Below are 19905 nucleotides of genomic sequence, written 5' to 3' on the forward strand. Positions count from 1 at the left end.
AGATTGAAAAAGGAAGAATGAGATGCAATCAGTTAATTTGGTGGCAGGATTCGAGAGCATTTTTAAGGTGAAAGATGAAGAATGCAAGAAACTTATAGCTGAGAATGCCGAGTTACGGCGGAGCCTTGCAGCCCTTGAGGAACAAGTTGCTGAGCAAGCAGTGCATAGTGTGACGCAACATTTCACCAGTGTGAATGTCACGGACCCTAATGTTGACGGATATGTTGTTCGTAATGGGTTTGGTGTTGGTAATGTACAGGACCACTGCCCCACTGTTGAAGGTGGTATCATGGTGGACGCCTCTCCCGTCGCATATGTTCCCATAGTTGACAACAACGAAATGCACGCTCCCATCCTAGCAGATGACAGTGACGTTGTTGTTGTGAGTCCGTTATTGACGGAAGGTGGCAGTGCTGTGGGTGGTATGAACTCCTTTGTACGTAACATCAAATGTAAAGTGAGGAAGAATCTGAAGTTATCGGGGTTTGAGTACCCAGAGTTGAGGCGTAAGGGACGGGTGATGAACAACGAAGTGAACGTTTCAAAGACCGGGGTGGTTGGATGTAGTGTCGATGTGGTGAAAAGCAAAAGTGTGATTGATGTGGACGGGGTTGGTGACGCATCGAAAATTTTCACAGGTTTTGGAATCACGAATCGTAACACAGTGTGGAAGATGATGACTGATACAGAAAAAGATGTGATAAGCAATGCGTATGATAGATACGGTGATAGGTCAGTACTGTGTGTGTTTTTGGGTTTAATTTTAAAGGAGTGCACTACTAATTGCAGTGGTATTTTTTTGTACTGTAGTACACAATGTTAGTGTTTTTTATGTGATTGTAATGTTATATGTTGACACGTGTGTAGGGCTGTAATGTGGGTTGGTCGAATTGATGGCAATGCAGTATATTTTTCGGACGTTAGATCACTGGTGAGGCAATTAGGTGTGCGGGGGAATGTAAGTGTTACCAATTCCGTTATGGGTCATACTAGTTTACCGAAATAACTCTTTTGTGAATGTGTGTGACTGTGTGAATATTGGTTTTATTTGGATTCTGGCACTATTTGTCGCAGGTTATTGACGCCTTCGCAGAGGTGCTGTCTGATGAGCAGGAAAGGTTGAATGTGGGAAAAGATTTTCCGGAGAACTCCTATTTCTTCAACAGCATATGCTGGGTGAGTGTTTTTCAGGTATCCATTGTGTGTGTCATTGTTTGTGGGTGGTGTTGACTTATCTTGTTTTTTTGGTTTGTCCTGTGTTTTTGATGTGTGCAGGACGTGATGAAAGGTGACAATGTGGAGGCAAAATTCAAGTATGTGACGAGCAATTTACGTGCTGGTAGGGATGCACGTTACATCCATTTTCCGGTGTGCCACCTTGGTCATTGGACATTAGTGGTTTATGATACTGAGGACGGAAGCTGGAAGCACTACAATTCGATGCGGAGCAGGACGGGTACAGGCGGTGTGCACTATGCGGAGGCTGTAAAATTGGTGTGTTGATTTGAATAATGATAGAGTGGACGAGTGTTGTACTAATTTACGTGTATTGTAGGTACATGTTATACATTCTCATTGGGTTTGTTTTTATGGCGCAGAAAAAAAATTGTAACGGACATTCAGCGGCAAGCGATGGCTGCAAATGGATTGGAGCAGCTGGTTGGTACGCAGGACTTTGATATGATGGTTGAATCAGTGTCGGAATGCCCTCAGCAGCGTGCGGAAACGTAAGTGCGATGTGTTTTTATTTATTTATTATTTGTAACAAAAGGTTGTTTGTGTAGAAGATTTCTGATGTGTTTTGTTGATTGACCGTTTGTAATGTGTGTTTTGTTGCAGCATGGACTGTGCAATTATTGTTTGCGCAGTAATGAGGCAGTATGTGAATCATGTTGATGTGGGGCGGTCGTTGGAAGGTGGCAACTGTAGCGTGTTACGTGCGGACATGGTGAAAAGATTCATTAGAGATCCTATACATGGGGTGATGAGCAACATGGGCCGAATGGTTGGGTGAATGAAGTTCAATTACCGTTACGTTACTACGTACTAGAACTACTTTATATTTTGATGCGTAGATTAGTATTTGGAAAAAGTTTTTTGGTTGGCAGTTGCAGTACATACTGTTTATATTTTGTGTGTTGGTTTTTTTGGTTTTTGCATTGGTTTGTGGTATATAATGTGGGTTTTGTCGTGGATATTTTTGGTTACGTTGAAATTAAATTATGCCTAGATTATAAACAAGTAAGAACTGTTACGTTAATCCGTTCCGCAACTGTGTTGAATTACATTGATCAATACGCTCGTTTTGAAATACTGATTTACTGTAGTTGCATCGATATGGAAATTTAACTTACTGGTTGTTGTTCTGTTCGTCTTGCTGGCGGTGTTTAAAGTGGATATTTTTGTGTGTTGGTTTTTTGGTTTTCGCATTGGTTTGTGGTATATAATGTGTGTATTGTCGTGGATACTTTTGGTTACGTTGAAATTAACTTATGCGTAGATTATAAACAAATAAAAACTATTACGTTACTCTGTTTCGCAACTGTGTTGAATTATATTGATCAATACGCCCGTTTGAAATATTGATTTACTGTAGTTGCATCGATATGGAAATCTAACTTACTGGTTGCTGTTATGTTCGTATTGCTGGCGGTGTTTAAAGTGCATCGTTTCGGGTAGGGTGCGACTGTTAGTTGGAGTTGGGAATTTAGGTGTGTGGTGATGGTGTGCGTTGCAAGTTTTGGTTCATGTTTGCATTGTAAATGTGTGTTTGTGGCGTGATGTTCGCACTGTTAAGATTGTATGAATTAATGACAGAGGAAGTAATATGTTGTTGATGTGCAAAGGCTGGTGTGATATTAACCACATGACGTCCACACGCTTGGGTTGGTTACCCTGGATGTTGTCATACCAAACACGAATGCAGATTATTTGCATGTTCTGTTGTAGTTGAAAAAATACTGCAGTTCAGGATGCACGTAAAGACACGTGAAAAAATGTTGTGGAAGGTATTAGCTGACATAAAAGTTTGTGACGGAACTACGTTATCTGCTGTGCAGATTACACGTATGAAATTAAATGAAGGAAACCTATTATTAATAACTGAGTGTGCCAATGATAGTAAATTGGGTATGACATTGTCGTGTGGCGTCGCACAAAATTATTGAAATCGAAAAACAATTGAAACAAAAAAATTGCATCGAGGGAAAAACTGGAACAGTAATAAGAAAGTATTGTATCGAATATGGCGAGGAAAAAACTTGAGTAGTAGTAATAGTTTAGTGCTGGTGTGGCCGGGTGAAAGGATGTGGTTAAATGGGTTCGTTGCATGTCTTCCTGTTATGATTCCCCATGCGCCCACATCTGCCGCATCTTATTTGCTGAACATGTTCCCCCTTTGACAATATCCTCTTCTTCTTTGGTCTACCGGGTGGACGTTTCACAGCAGGGGGCTTTATGATGTAATCATTTGGGTTGAAAGGCGGTTGCTCGACAGTGGGAATTGGGAAAATACTTGATGCGTAAGTGGCCCGAAACTCGGACACGTGGAAGTATGGTTCGACCAAAGTGTTCAAATCGCGCCCACTCTTACGGACGGCAACCATCGCATGTGCGCAAGGGAACCCATTGAGTTGCCACTTGAAACATGAGCAAGTTCGGCGTCCGATGTGAACAGTGACCGATGGGAAAGAGTGCACCTCGTACACATCAGCGTTTGATTGGCTCACTTTCCATGATCTACCTTCGTTGAATGCTTTTTCTAAACGATCCTCCATTTTGGGACATATGGTGCCAGTCCACAGTTGGGAAGCGTCTCTACGTTTCGCCATTTGTCGCATCAATTTGGTCCGTATGCTGTCAACCATTCTTGTGATTGGGAGGTTACGGGCCTCACGGACCCATAAGTTGAATGATTCTGCAGCATTTGAGCACATTTCGCCGTAACGTCGCCCCCTGCAGAATGAGTATAACATGTAGGTAAATAATTATGAACATTATGAGGAAATGTGTTGTGCATGTGGTTTTTATGAGTAACATGTGGGACGGACCTGAAAAATGCATTTGCCCAATGTTGTGGATGTGCATTTGCTAGGAATTCAGATGCAACAGACCTGCCCGATTTTTGGAATTGTTCTACTCTGTGGTTAAAAGCGGTAACAGTTGGTGCGTATGCGCAATGTCGTAATTTGCTAACCAAACCTGCCCGATGCATACTGTTTGTGTAACGCAACCTGTCCCTTAAGTTCCTCTGCAAATGTTGTAGACAGAATGCATGTTCTGCATTCGGAAATACGGTAGGCATTGCCTCAAGCAAACCAAGGTTCCGATCCGATACGAATGTTAGAGGTCTGTCACCATGAACCACCTGCGCGAGATGATGAAGAAACCAAGACCAGTTTGAGGTGTTTTCGGAATCCACCACCGCATATGATAGCGGGAACAAACCTGCAAATTTGGAATTTTTTTGTAGAACTAAGGCTGTGACAGAAACATAGCCCCTGGGGTTAATGACCACGTTAAAATGTAGTTTACAGGTGGTGTGGTTGGTTGTCATGTGAATGGGGTATTGTGATTGTGTAAATTGAACGAACTAACCTTGGTTGCCGTCTTTTGCAGTGGCCGCAAGTAGAAAACCTTTGAAGCGGCCTTTGAGGAACGTGGCGTCTAGGAAAAGCAAAGGGCGGCAATGGTGGAACCCGTCGATGCATGCTTTGAATGAAATGAAATAGCGTCTGAACTGTTGGGTGTGATCATCGTATTCGATGTTAATGTAGGTCCCGGGGTTGTGTTCCAATACTGCGTTGCTATACCAACGTAACTGGTCAAACGAAATGGAATGTGCACCGAACAATTCTCCCCTCGCTTTTTCAACACCGAGCCAGGCCACCCGGTAACTTATATCGAGCCCGTAATCTTGTTTCAAGTCCAATATCACTTCGGTCGGACGGGTTAAAGGTCTATCACGCACACGTTCAGATACAATGTCGGCCACAAGATCAGACCCAACAAGTGGGTGTGTGGACGTACGCACAGCCACGCCACAAATGTGTTCACTGTTCCATTTTCGTAAGTAGAAAAATCCGTTTGCCTCCAATTTCCGTCCGTGCACAGACCACGTGCAACACTTCGATTCGTTCATAGCACATATAGCCGTTACCCGAACGGAGTCGTTCTTCAGAAATTTGATCTGGAACCCACATTCAACGGCGTATTTCCGCAGTACATTGCGAAATTCAGAAGCCCCACCTTCGAAATGTTGTCCAATGTGGGTAAAACCTTTTGCCCATGAAGCGGAAAGGAAGACTTTCTCCTTGTGGGGACAAAATGATTGCAGCAGGTCGGTTTCATCATCCATTCCGAAATCATTACGTAGTGCATCCCCCGTTGTGCCTTGATCTTGGATTATCATTGGGTCAATGGCAGGAATGTTATCATCCCGACGAGGATGCTGTTCAATGACCACGTCAATTAACTGCAACTGGAACGAGCGCGCAAGGCAAACCATATTCTTCAGATCGACATCATTCTGTAAGGAGAAGTTGTTATAGCCGGGAATCTTATAGAACAACTGGAAATTCCCCGCCAGGAGTCCAGAAAACTTCGAACAAACATAATCGACAATCTCAGCAAATGTATTTGACGATTGCAGATTATATGCGACATTCGTGGACCGGTAAGAACAAAGAAGCATCAAAAAGGCGTCCATCTGCATAACGGCACAGGTATCAGTAAGAAATAACACACGACAGAATTGCAACTACAATGGGAATTGTGCATCGTTGTCAATGTGTGGTTGCAAGTGCATATCGAACGGGAATACATGGAATTGGCTATTGTGTTAGTGAAGTCTAATGTTTATCTGTAAACATTAACGTGCAAGTGTGTTCCACAACATGTACGAAGTTGTGCATAGGTGAGGGTGTGATTACTTACGTGTGGGTATGGTGAGTGAGGGATCCGTAACGGAAAATGAAGAGATTACCTGTATGATATGACGGTCGGTGTGAACGTAAGCGGCTGACTTTGTAAGGCGCAGAGACGATCATGAACTCAGAATGCAAACCCTAAGTATAATACCTCTTAAATGAATTTTGACCCACAGTCAGGTTCCACAATTGCTGGGATTGCGCATACAAATATGGAAAACAGAACATCCCATATATTAGCTGAGGCCATATCCGTCCAGGCCAGACAAAAATTTTTTAAAAAAGGACTTATGGGTAAGGAATCCCACCTAATATGGAGTTTTCAATCAAAGAAAAAATCAGCAGGACCAACTGGAACACAATTCACCCATAAAGGACTTTCCGATAAATTTCCCATGTTTTAAGGCTTAGTTTGGCATTTTTAAAAAAATTTAAAAAGTCAAAAAATTATTATCTTATTTAAATCATATCATCTTATTTAAGTTATATTAATTCTTTAACACATTATTTCAAACTCAATCTATACCCAACCCAATTTCATAAAAAGTCAAAAAGTACACTTATTTAGATCATCCCAAACTATCTCTAAGTGTATTTTTTGACTTTTTATAAAATATAGTTTGGATTTGAAGTGATGTGATAGAGATGTGACATGACTTAAATAAGATAATATAATTTGAATAGGATAATGGTTTTTTGACTTTTTTAGGACACCCCAAACAAGGCTACATTGCACATTTAGAATGAATGTTTATTAGACAAATTTCAAAAATAATAAAAATCTCCACAATATTCTTTAGGTATGCTTGATTGACAGAATTAGAGCATGAGATTAAAATTATTAATCAGTGAATCTAATAATCCTACATTTGTTATGAAATTTTGTTTCAGAATTATTAATCCAATAGATAATTAATCTAACAAATTTGTAAGATTATTAGTAATAGGATAGAGGTGAGATTATATATCCTGAGCTAAAAAATAAAATAAAAAGACTCTTTTCCCTTGACTAAAAATTAAAACACTTACTATTTTTATATAATTTTATATTTTAGAAGGCTAAAAATAATTTTTAAAAATTTGAAAATATTTTTTGCTATTTATTTTATCAAATTAATTTACATTTTTTTAAGAAAAAATTAAAAAACAAACCAAACATGGCCTTTATATTTTATATTTTTATTTTACTTTTAATTATTTATTTATAATTTTTTTTAAAACCACGTTTATGAATAAAATTTGATAAAGTAAAGATTGTGAAGAAAATTGGTGGAGGGTAAAATTGGAAAAGAAAATAAATATAGCTGTAATTCTACATTCATATATTTTCTTATCCATTGTAAATCAAACAATGGACAAGGGGATAATTTATCTTACTAATCCAATTGGATAGTGAATACCATATTAATTTGATGAGATTATTAATACCTTCACTATTATACTTGTGAATAAAAAATGACATTTAGAATTTATTTATAAAATGAATTACTCAAATTATTGGAGTGAGATATTTGTAGGCTCATGTTAAACAGACGAAAAATAATAATAATAATAATTTCCCATGTTCTTTCCTACATTTTCTATCTTTTTTATCCTAATCAAACTCATTTGTTGCTATCTAAAAAAAAAAAAAAAACTCATTAAGGATTTGTAGAATTTTTTTTACACTGCATTTGGTTGGAAGATTTTTAAAAAAAAAAAATAGAAAAGAAAAACGTGAAATTAAATAAAATATAAGTATATTTTATTTATATTTTACATATTTTTTCTTTTTTTCTTTTCAAATCTATTTTTAAATCCCCAATTAAAGAGTTTGTAGAGGTCCATAGGTTAGTCCATTGATATTCGGGCCTGGTCCTGCGGGGCATGGAAGGGCTCAAGCTTTTGGGCCTGGCCTGTGGGAACCCATCTAATGCGCTGAATTTTAGGGAGACAATATTCTTCGTCTCGCTCCATCGCTTGTCTCGCTTCGCACGGGATCAGGAACCTCGGCTGCCTCAAGTGTATTTTAAATATATAATGTATAATATATAATTTAAATTTCTTAAATATAATAAAAATATATTATTATATTGATTTTATTTTTTTTATATCTTGTCTTACATTTATTAACTTTCATCACTTATAAATCATTATTCATAAATATACCACACAATCTCTCATTTCTATTGATATCACTATTCATAATGTTACAAAAATACAAGGGGAATTTGGTGATCGATTTCTCAGTGTCTAATTTGTCTTTCAAAAGCACAAGAATTATATAAGTACTTTCAAAACCTCCTAATATTTTAAAACTTATTTCTTTTACTATATTACCTAGGGGTGCAACTCGGGCGGGCTCAACCCGAGCAACCCGAGCCCAGCCCGAGTTTTTTTAGGGCTTGGGCAACTATATCTTGTAATCTGGACGGGCTTGGGCAGATTTTTGATGCCCGAATTGCAATTCGGGCCGGGCTTGGGCAGAACCAATGGCCAACCCGAGCAACCCGAACCCGAACCCGAATTCAATTTAATATATTATATAAATTATATAATATATATATAATTTAATAAATTATGTAATATATATAAATTAAGTAAAAGAGTTAGTCTTAATTTTTGTTTTTATTTTTTTTTTTGGTTAGTCTTCTATTAAGTAAAAGAGTTAGTCTTAATTTTTATTTTTTATTTTTTTTTGGTTAGTTTTCTACCATTAGATTAGCATCTTTTATGTCTACCCTTAGATCTACCTACAGGTTTCTGAACTCGGGCAATTCGGGCAACCCGAGTTCAAAATACAAAGCTTGGGCCGGGCTTGGGCAACAATGTTCGGGTTTATGGTCGGGCTTGGGCGGGCTTGGGCAGTGCCAAATACAATTCGGATCGGGCTTGGGCAGACCCCCAACCCGACCGAACCCGCCCGAGTTGCACCCCTAATATTACCCTCATATCTATTAACTCTCTTATTAAGCTATCTTCACAGTGTATTTCAGAGTAAAGTTTTACTTTGAATCATAATAAACTTTACTCTGATTCAAAGTAAAATTTTATATTATTAAGCAAATCAACATATTTTTAATCAGAGTAAAATTTTACTCTGAAAGTACAATTTTACTCTGAATCAAAGTAAAATTTTATATCGTTAAGCAAATCAACATGGTTTTAACCAGAGTAAAATTTTAGTTTGAATCATAGTAAATTTTACTCTGATTTAGAGTAAAATTTTACTTTGAAAGTACAATTTTACTATGATCTAAGGAGAATATCAACTTTGAATCACATTAAGTGTCATGTATTGATAACCTTGTGTGTTTGGTTGCTGAGAAAATTAACATGTTTTTTAACCAAAGTAAAATTTCAAAGTAAAGTTTACTATGATTCAAAGTAAAATTTTATATTTTTAAGCAAATCAACATTTTTTAACTATAGTAAAATTTTACTCTGATTCAGAGTAAACTTTACTCTGATTAGTAAAATTTCTGTGTGAAATTCTGATTGGGGAGATTCTTATCAGAGAGAGAGAGAGAGAAATTGAATAGATCATCCATTTTAATAGATCGATCATCCATTGAACAAGCTGAGTATGAACAGATCAATTCAAAAACTAGTAAAAACACAAATCTATATTACAAGAATATATAACCACAAAACACACAAATCAAAAACTAAACAAAAACATCCAAATATCAACATAATCATAATTTGATTGAGGTGGCCATTTCAGAGAACACATCCAAATATCTCTCTATCTTTTGATTTCAAAGAATACATGTGTTCAACAACACTGATACACACAAACATATATATATATATATATACACATATACATATATTCAAAACTCAAATCTGTGTTTTAAAAAAATATCGCGTAATATACGTACACACACTCACTTACCGATATATACACATATACATGTATGTATGAGTCATATATACATACATACATGCACACACACATATATATAAATACATACATACACATATACACAGGAAGAGCAAATCAATGGAGACGTGGCGGAGTCTGGCGTGTTTGCCGGAGGGAGCGGCGGAAGAGGACCGACGCCGATGGCGTTGGCGAGGTCGACACAAGAGTTCTAGAGGCGGTAGCTGAGCTTCCAGATCTGAAACTTGAAGGAGTTAGAGAAGGGAGAGAGGGAGGAGAGAGACAGAGAAGGTGGGGAGAGAGTGGGTGACGAAGGTAGGAAAATTTAGTTGAGAATATAATAGTCTAATAAAATATTTAAATAATAAATTTTATTCTTTATATAAGACTTTATAATTATGAGGGAGTTTAAAAAATATAATTTTTTTCTTACTCCTTCTAACAATGAAAAGAAGGTAAAAAAAATTTATAGCCAAATTTCCCAAAATACAAAGCCACCTTCCTAATCTGTCCCGCCTCCCATATGACACAAGACGGGTGTAAAGCACTACAAACCTGCCCTGTTGTCATCTCTACTTAATTTGAATTTTAAATATCATCCAATAAAATCCTTCTGCCATTTCATGTTTCATACCTTCTTTGCCTTTGATTTTGAGGGCATGATATATATATATATATTACTGCAGTTTAAAAGTTGTCTTTTTTTTTTTTCTTTTTGTTTTATATCTTATTTTTATCTTTATTAAATATTTTTCAAATTTGAGTCATTAATATTATTATTATTTTTTAAACCGTTTTAGGTCCGTCTAAATTAAGCAATTTCAAAATTTTTAAAAATTTACTAATGACAAAAATATGACAATTCTTTTAAGCCCTTTTCAAGAAAATTTGATATGGGTTTTTAAAATTTTGTTCAAATATAGACTATAATTGAGCTAGTCTTGTTTGTTTATTTAAAAACCAAGTTGGAAAACCGTGTTTGACAAGAAAAAAAAATGCACATGGTAAAAGCATATGAATTATTGGCTAACAGTCAAGAAATTTTGGAATTGTATTCAAAAGGCTGATCAAATGTTCCCTACACAATTGTCTATTATATGAATTATATCCTCATTCCTCAATCATAGATTTGGGTTACATATAACTTTTTTCATTCAACAAAATTATAATTAATTGATGTAGAGATAACTTCAACAACAAAAATAATGAACAACCCTACAAGAGAAATTTGTCAGTTTTTTTAAATAATTGGTTTTGGAGGGTCCATTAGTTGTTGACACTCCTTTCCAATTAATCAAGCAGTGGACCAAAGCAACGCCCATAGGATAGGATACTGTAACTGCAGCTGGCCAACCCTACCCCAAATGGCCCAAATTAATCACACTTCTCCCACATTAGTCTTACAATTTTTTTATAAGTATATTTTTTTTTAAATTTGTTACAGAATGTTAGATACAATTCTAGCTTATAACTATAAGATCGGTTTGATTTTGGTATATAGTTTACCTACACAAAAGATTAAAGAATCCGTGTGTGTCTGTGATGGGCTCTTTTACTGGGTTTCCTTTTTTTTTTTTTTTTACCAAAATTAAAAAAAAAATTAATCAAAAAGCATATGTATTCCACTAGACGGACAAAAAAAAAACATGATTTAGAAAAAATTTATTAAAAAAAGAATAAGTAAATAAATAAATAAATACTTTTAGTTTTAGATCATTTCACACTGACCTAAAAAATAAAAAATAAAAAACTTCACACAAAATTTTAAAAAAATTATTAAAAAGGAAAATTTAAAAAAAAATATTAAATTAATTCCAAACAGATCATTAAAATAGGATCTGTATAATGGGCCCACTGTGCCATACTAGTGAGTGCAGTGAAGCCCAGCATTTGCAGTGGTTTTGTTGTGAAGCACTCACACAGCTTTTGAATAGTTGATATATGAAGCAACTCAGCACCATCCAAGAGGTGACCCATTTTCTAATAAATGCAAATGCTAGAAAAAACCATGAATTAGACAGTTGGATTTAAGCAAGGACAAGCCATATATATCTAAATTCCTGGTTGTAGAGCACACATCATTTTAGTGAACTGCAAGTTGTAATGCGATTTTGCCTATATGACAATACATCTGAGAAATTATCTGATAGTTTTAGAGTAATATTTTATACCATTTATCATATGACACTTATTTTTAAAAAATAACACAAAATTACTAAGTTATACTGTTTTAATCAATAAAAATCCATTTTAAGATACCATTTCATATAATTTTTTCAGTACATCCATTACTTCCAAAAGTTTTTTTTTTTTTTTTTTTTAAACAAGAAAAAGGATGCCTTGCTGTGTCGTCATCGCATTCGTAGGCCTTGGTCCCGAAATAGCTGGTTACCGACTAGATTTAACCCACCTTATAGGAAGGGACTCCCTACCAAAGCACAAATGGAATTTAGCCATACACCACAGAAGAGCCTGGGGTTGATCGAAGTACAGTGCAAAGTCTAAAAAAAAACCAGCTAAAATCCAACCATTTTTCACATCCTTCAAGATTCGAACTTGAATCACTCTTGTGAAGAGAATGCGCTCTCCAATAGACCACTTTAAAAAGTTGAATAATGCAGCAAATGCCCAATGTTTCTAAGAAAATGTATAAAATGTATTTATTGGAGTGTGAGCTCTCTCCAAAATGACAGTCGCATGATATTATCGTAACAGTAATGATTCAGAATACTAATTTTGATACTTTAATAGAGTACTAATGACATGGTAATGGAAAAAAAAAAAAAAATCAACACCAAAACATCACATTAGAGTTGGTGGAACCCACTACCAGTTCATTAGAGCTAATTTTAGAGCAGAATTAGAGTTTCAAAGCATTTTTCTTATTGTAATCCTATGATAAAAGTTTCATTGGAATTTTTTAATATTTAAATAATAGTGATTTTTTTTTTTACAGTGTAAATTTTGTGTACTAATATTCTTTTTTTTCCCATATTTATTCAAGTAATTAAGATGGGATTTACTGCTTTTCTAATTGGGTTACTTTTAGATGAGTATATTTCTATCTTATTGAAACCTATTATTATTATTATTATTATTATGTTAGTTTTTAGGTCTTTTGAACTAGAAGTATTTTATTCAACTTTTATTAAGGTTCGTGGACAGGAAATGTTTTTATAAGATCGGACTTTTAGATTAATAATCATTTTGTTTGGTTTCAGTTTTTCAGAATTTATTTTTTAAAAAATTTATCTTTTCATTTTTTCGTATTTTTTTATTTTTGCTAAATTTTTTTAATATTTTAAGTAATTTTTTTTTTATAATTTTAGACACACATAACATAAATATATTTAAAAAGTATAATATTTGTAAATTTTTTTTTTAAAAAAATTCACTAAATACTAAAAATACAAAAAATAAAAATAAAAATAAAAATTCAATACATTTTTTTTTGTATTTTTGTGTATTTATTATTCTTTTTAAAATATGTTTTCATAAATATTTTATTATTTATATACATCTAAGTAAGGTGCATCTAAAAAAGTAAAAAGTTACTTAAAATTTTAAAAATATTTACTAAAAATAAAAAAAACACGAAAAAATACTCAATTTTCAGAAAATTGAAACCAAAGAAATTGAATAATATTTTTGATGGGTTATTGGATAAAGAGGGTTTTGTTTTTCCTTAATTTATTTTGCATGGCGTTCAGACAATATATATATATATATATACACGGATTCTTTTGATAAAATTTTGGAGCCTTTGAAAAACTCGCCTAAAGGATGAGCCAGTCCTACAGAATAAAAACTGCATTATTTGCATTGCATTTTGTGTGCATTTTTTCCAAACAAATTCTATATTTGTGTTTTGTAAAATGTTTTACAAAACAGTCGCACGTAGAAGAAACTAACTGCCCATCAATTTGGGTTATATAGTACAACTCATGCTCCATATACAAATGCCATATATATGGAAAATTCTCTAATGCGTAATGTATATTGTATATAATTCTATCATAAAGTTACGTAAGTTTTCACTAAGTTGAGAAATTTCTTTTCAATTCAAGTTGATATATATATATATATATATAGAATTTGATACGACATGATCGAATAGCTGATGATAATTATAATATTATTAGAATTCAACTCCAAGTCCTTGGAAGACTTCAGTCACCAGACGCATTACCATTTCTAGTAATTTGGCACATGTCATTTTACATCTTGATAACTTCTTGATGATGGTACAGTGAAAACAAGGCCCAAATTTCTTGTTTTGCACGTGTTTGTTTTACCACAAATTCATCATCAACCTCCAGTGATAGATGACTGGCAAGTTGAACTGTGATTAAAGCTTCATAATTTAAGAGGTGGCTAATTGGCATGTTGAACCGTGATGCACGTTTCATAACCTTTAGATTACACACACAATAAAACATCATATACTAATCAAAAGATGAAAACTTTTTATGATGCATTTCGTGATATCTTTTTTATAATCTCTAGTATTATTCTAATTTAAGAGGTGTGGTTGTGTGTTTTAATCCGATGAAGCATTTGAAGAGGAAATGCATACACCTAAAGGACTAGTCGAGCCAAAATCTCAAATGAGCTAGACTGCTCTCCAATCCAATCCTGTCCAGTAATTGGATATTGGACTAGAGGCTCTAGTTGAGGGGCTCGACTAGACCCACCTTGAGCTCACCGTAATGATCCAATTTGTTTATCTTCTACTACCTTCCAAGTAGATAATTTATGAAAAATAATAAATCTATTGAATATTCATAATCACATGATTGAGTCATATTCGTCTTATAAAAAGGGTAACAAATATAATTTCGATAATAGACTATCTTTTTTTAAAAAAAAACAATTAAATGTGATCAAATTATGAAGCTATCAATATCTGATAAACCTAAAAGATGAACCTAAATAATTTTCTTAATAGATACTAAAAGATGAACCTATCACAAAATTAGTTCAAAGTGAGTTAACAATCTTTTTAACTAAACCCTTTCATCCCAATTACTCTCCTCACAAAAAACAAAACAAAAGATAGCAAATTCATCATCAATGACAATGGTGAAGACTTTTACCAGACATATTATCTTTAAAGATAGTTTGTCCTAACATATACCAAAGCTCTACAGCTCTAAAAGCTCTCTCTCCCCAGTTGGCTATAGCTATTGCAGCCATTATTCATGAGTTGGACACATCATAAGGGATATCACAATCTCCCAAATAGACACGTGATAAATTATAATTGGGAGCATGATTTTTATTTCGATGTTGTCCAAAAAGTAAGAAGGGACTAGTCTTTATAGTGATAACATATGTCTAACTAGAATAGATATATGTAATAGGCAAAGTTTGGGTTGCATTGCATACAAAAGCCAACTTGCTCTCACCCCATCACTTTGACAATGGAATACACCAAACTATAGTTTTTATTATTATTATTATTATTATTATTATTATTAATAATAATTTAATTTATCAAATTCAGGCTATTTTGATACAAGTTTATAGACGGGAGTTGTTTTGAATATATTTATTATCCAAGTATTTTTTTAATACGTATTTTCAAATCATGAGCTTCAATACAAGATTTTACTGAAGTTGTGCATTTAAAACACAAATCCAATTGACTTATTGTAAAAAAAAATTAAATAAATAAAATAAAATTTGAAGTCGTGTTTTGCAAATATGACTTCAAAAAATAACCTGAATTTGAAAAATAAATTTAAAGAGGCTTTTCTCTGGTTGATAAAACTAATTGGACTTGTCTAGTTTCTTCGTTGTGGGGTCACTTTTGGAGCCACTTTGGTGATTCAAACCATTCATCTCATAAATCTTGCATAAGATGATTATTCATGTAAAAAATCAATTTAAGCGGTTCTTAGTAACTATACAATCAACTCATGTCTTAAAAAAAAAGATGTTCTATTCCCAAAACTATATTCTTTTTTTAGACAAATATACGATCATGTAGACCAATGTTCCATTAGCTTATTTTTTTACATGAGTATTCTGTTCAACAAACCTTTCAAAATAAACAGTTTGGGAGGGATCATCTAATAGGCTCAGAGTAAACCTACAAGAAGCTGATTGGACGGTGATCTAATCGTTTTATCAACTGGAGAAAACCTCAATTTTAAATATACAAATTTATTTAAAAATAACATGAATTTGGTAAAATAACTCCCACCAAACTATGTTAGGCCAACGACAGATGCTTCTGGAGTGAATTGGCACAATGGGACATGTTGAAAGACATTGACAATAAGAATGGGGACCTAACATAACTGGGTTACATCAAATTGTGCATTCACTTTGTAGATACTAGTTACTGTGAAAACTGGAATCAATCACCACACCCCCATGGTCCCCAATGAACACCTAACCAAGTGTCACTTAACTAAGGTCCATCTTGAGGGTTACCAACTCCATCTTCAAATTATCAAAAATTAGTGCCACTTTTTTGCATACCAGAGATAGTTAGAATGCTACGAGGATAGTTTTTATTTTCAAATATTTTTAAGTCTAGCTCCTTTTCAGTTTAATTGAATGTCTAATTCAACTTTTGTGAAAAGGCTAGGACTCTAATTCTAGCTAGCTAGTTTATGTGAGAAGCTCGTTAAACATTCAATTTAGTTATTATGAGAGAGCTAGTCACTTCTAAGCAGACCTCAAGTATTGTGGGACTTACTAGCCCTCGTAATAATAAACAAATTCAACTGGAGAGAAGCCTACCTATATTGTTTTTCTAAAATCTTGATGCACATATCATAAGTGACAAGAAAGATAGGGGAATGGATGAAAAATTGAGACAAGGAAGATAAACAAAGAGAAACGTCGAGTGGGAGAGGAAAGGGTACGTAATGAATAGACAAAGAATGTCATATATATAGTGGGTGCATGTGTACCTAGAAGGGCGTGTGATAATTTATTATACTACCCGTATTATTGTTTGTCTCATATTCTTTAATTTATTAATTTTGATAATATGACAATTTGTGGTGAATATGTAACAAAAAATAAGATAAAGAGTGAGATAGATAATCATTACTTCTCACCTAGATGAGTAGTGAGCAATATATGATTTAGTTATATATGCATTTGAAACACTGAAAAAGAAAGTTGAAGAATGAAACTAAAGGTTGAAATTTTATGAGGATTTGGTCCTATATATGCACGTTTGTTGTTTGTCTACCTATGTCTTCACCTCTTTCATTTAGTTTGATCCTAAAGCAATTGAAAAGTGGTAGGAAATCTTGTATTAAAGTATTGATGTGATTACACTTTGTACATAGGGCCTGCAAGGGAAACAAAAATCACTGGGTGAGTTTGGCGTACAGTTTATATGTTTTTTGAACTTTTTTTAATTTTATTTTTTATACTAAAAAAACCAACACAAACACTCACAGAAGAACAGAAGGATTAGGGAAAAAAAAAAAAAAAAACTTGGGCAATTTAGACCCAATACTAAATTGGGTTATAGAAAGAAAGTGCAATAGTTTGGATGAGATTTGTTCAAAATTAAAACCCCTCCATAACTAGGTTTTATCATAGTGTGTCATTATATTTTTTGTGAACAATTATGTAAATCATTATATGTTCCTAAAATTGTTGTAGACCCAATTATATTACTGGATTGTGCCAAGTTGAAATAAAACTACAAGCATCCAAACAATAAATTTAATCATTAGGATTAGTTTAATAGTCAAAACTCATATTTCTTCTCTAAATCACCATCGGATGCCCCTTCTCCCCCCCCCCAAAAAAAAAAAACAAAAAGAAAATGTATTAAAAAAAAATCACAATAAATATCAAATGGACTAAAGAGTCCTATTGAGGGCCTTGTAAGTTGATTCCAAGTTAATCTATAGCTTTGAATCATTTATCTTATAATGTTTTCTAAGTACATTATTTATATAAAAAACTAGTAGATGATTTAATCCTATTACTGTTTTGTGTGTGTGTGTGTGTGTGTGTGTGTGTGAAGTTAAAATAAAATTTCAACAAATACCTGCAAATGTTTCTATATTTTGCTTAGTTATGGCATGGAAACCACAAATTAATTAAACCAATGAAAAAGACATTATGGACTAATAGCTAAGCATGTTTTTTAATCAACTATCTCAAATCAAGTGATTATGATATCTATATAAAAAAATATATGTAATAATAGATTGAGCTACTACCAACTAAAATGGTGGCTGTCACTACCATCTATAGTCAAGATCCTTATTTTGCTATCTTAGTCCTATCTTCATTCATAACTTACTATAAATAGACCACTTTACAATAATTGTAACACTCATTATCATTAACTAACCAAGCTTTTGCAAATCATGTCAATCAGTCAACTTGGATATATTAAGGAAAATGCTAATTGTTTAATATTAGGAGGTAAAAAGGACAGATTTAAAGGAAAAATATTTTAAAACATGCAAAAAATTAATTGTATTATGTTTATTTATTTATTTGTACTCAAGACGGATCTACGATTATCATTATAGATGTACGAAAATATATTTTGAATGTAAACTCTTATAATTTTAAATTATTTTAAAATTTTTAATATAATATATTATATTTTAAAATTTTCTGAATGTGCGGTGGCCTCATTGCATCCCCTAGATCCATCGTTGTTTGTACTTTTAGGCCATGTTTGTTTGGGCGGACTGGATTAGCATTCCCATGACTAATAGTCCTAAGACTACGAATCCGTTGGATTATGTATCCTATCTTAACTAATAATCAAGTTTAAAATAATTAATCCGTACTTCAATTGTTTAACCAAATATCGGATTAATAATTTTATTGGACTATTAGTCCAATCCCAAGCTTATGTCCACCCAAACAAACATGGCCTTATTGTATTTCAAGGTCACATGCTAGGATTGTTTCAAGTCCAAACCGGATGGTGCTACTGTGACTCGTGACATCTATTAGGGGTGTTTGTGATTCGGTTGTGGTTGGAAAATCTCTAATCATCAATCATCCGTTCGCCAAATTGACAGATTAAAAAAAATCAATCCATATCAATCCGTCAGATTGGCGGATTGATGTAAATCGGTTTGGCAGTTTAAACTTTTATAAATTTTGAATATAATATAACGACTTGCCAACATTTTTTTTTGAATAACAATCCAACTCAACGTAATCAAAAGATTATCAAGTAAATTGTCAAATATCAATAATAATAAACCATGCATTATCAAAACTATTTTATTATTATTATTTTTATTCAAAAATTATTTAATTTGTTTTTTTTTAAAAATGACAAAATTAAGCCTCATATTTTCTACACAAAAATATCAAATATCAACACTTGCCATTTGATAAAAAGATTTCCAAATTGAAAACAAATTAAAAACACAACATAATATCTAAACTCTTTTTTAATTGACAATACAAACACAATATTTAAACAAATTGAAAATACAAAATCTTACAAATTACTAACTATGGATACTCGCCGTTTGATAGTTCTGTTGCAGCAAAAGAAATCTCAAATCTGTCATTCGTTTAAAACTAGGTAGATTGGAAAAGCAACCGTCCGCTTGTCATCACACATCCGTCCAAAATGTGGCAAATTAGTTTGATTCGATTCGATCGGTTTGGTCGGATCAGAATATCCACTGAACATCCCTTTCTATCACAAGTCTCACTTTAGCAATTTAAATAATAATCAAATTAATTCCATATTCATAAGTATATAATTTTATCATATTTGTTTTACAAAATATAATTTATTTTCAAATTTATACTCCTCATGTATTTTTAATGAAATCATATACTTGTGAATATCATATTAATTTACTTTTTTTTTTTCAAAGATGATCCACAAATAAAATTTTATAAGATGAAAAACTCAAATCATTGAGGAAAGACTCGTAGAAAGTAGGGTTGGGCATCGGCTTGTTGGCCCGCCCAACCTACGCGACCTGACCCTATTTTTTTAGGATTTGAGAGGTTATTTTAGTCCCATAGGGCCAGATTGAGCCAATATTTTTGGCCCGATATATTAATGAGCTGGGCTTGAAATTTATACCTTTAATCCTACCCCAGACAGCTATTAAATAAATAAATAAATTAATTATAATA

General features: G+C 33.4%; 1 protein-coding gene across 1 annotated transcript; it reads right to left on the minus strand.

Annotated features, from left to right (window-relative positions):
• Positions 1 to 3311: 3311 nt before the first annotated feature.
• On the minus strand, positions 3312 to 5707 carry LOC145792047 (uncharacterized). The gene is made up of 3 exons (XM_082872530.1): positions 4597 to 5707; positions 4050 to 4446; positions 3312 to 3954 (listed from the first exon to the last, which is right to left on the minus strand). Exons 1-3 carry the CDS (start codon positions 5705 to 5707, stop codon positions 3312 to 3314), a joined length of 2151 nt encoding a protein of 716 aa, XP_082728656.1.
• Positions 5708 to 19905: the final 14198 nt, after the last annotated feature.

The sequence above is a fragment of the Camellia sinensis genome, chromosome 5 (genome assembly GCF_055761805.1).
Source record: "Camellia sinensis isolate YWXY chromosome 5, ASM5576180v1, whole genome shotgun sequence".
In the NCBI taxonomy this organism is placed as follows: Eukaryota; Viridiplantae; Streptophyta; class Magnoliopsida; order Ericales; family Theaceae; genus Camellia; species Camellia sinensis.

Bases quoted from the DNA above. Each gene is read 5' to 3' on its own strand.
- LOC145792047 (XM_082872530.1), bottom strand. From the start codon at position 5,707: ATGGACGCCTTTTTGATGCTTCTTTGTTCTTACCGGTCCACGAATGTC. The intron at 4,447-4,596 runs GTTAGTTCGTTC...CCAAATTTGCAG, and splicing joins TGCAAAAGACGGCAACCAAG to GTTTGTTCCCGCTATCATAT. The intron at 3,955-4,049 runs GTCCGTCCCACA...CTCATTCTGCAG, and splicing joins TGGGCAAATGCATTTTTCAG to GGGGCGACGTTACGGCGAAA.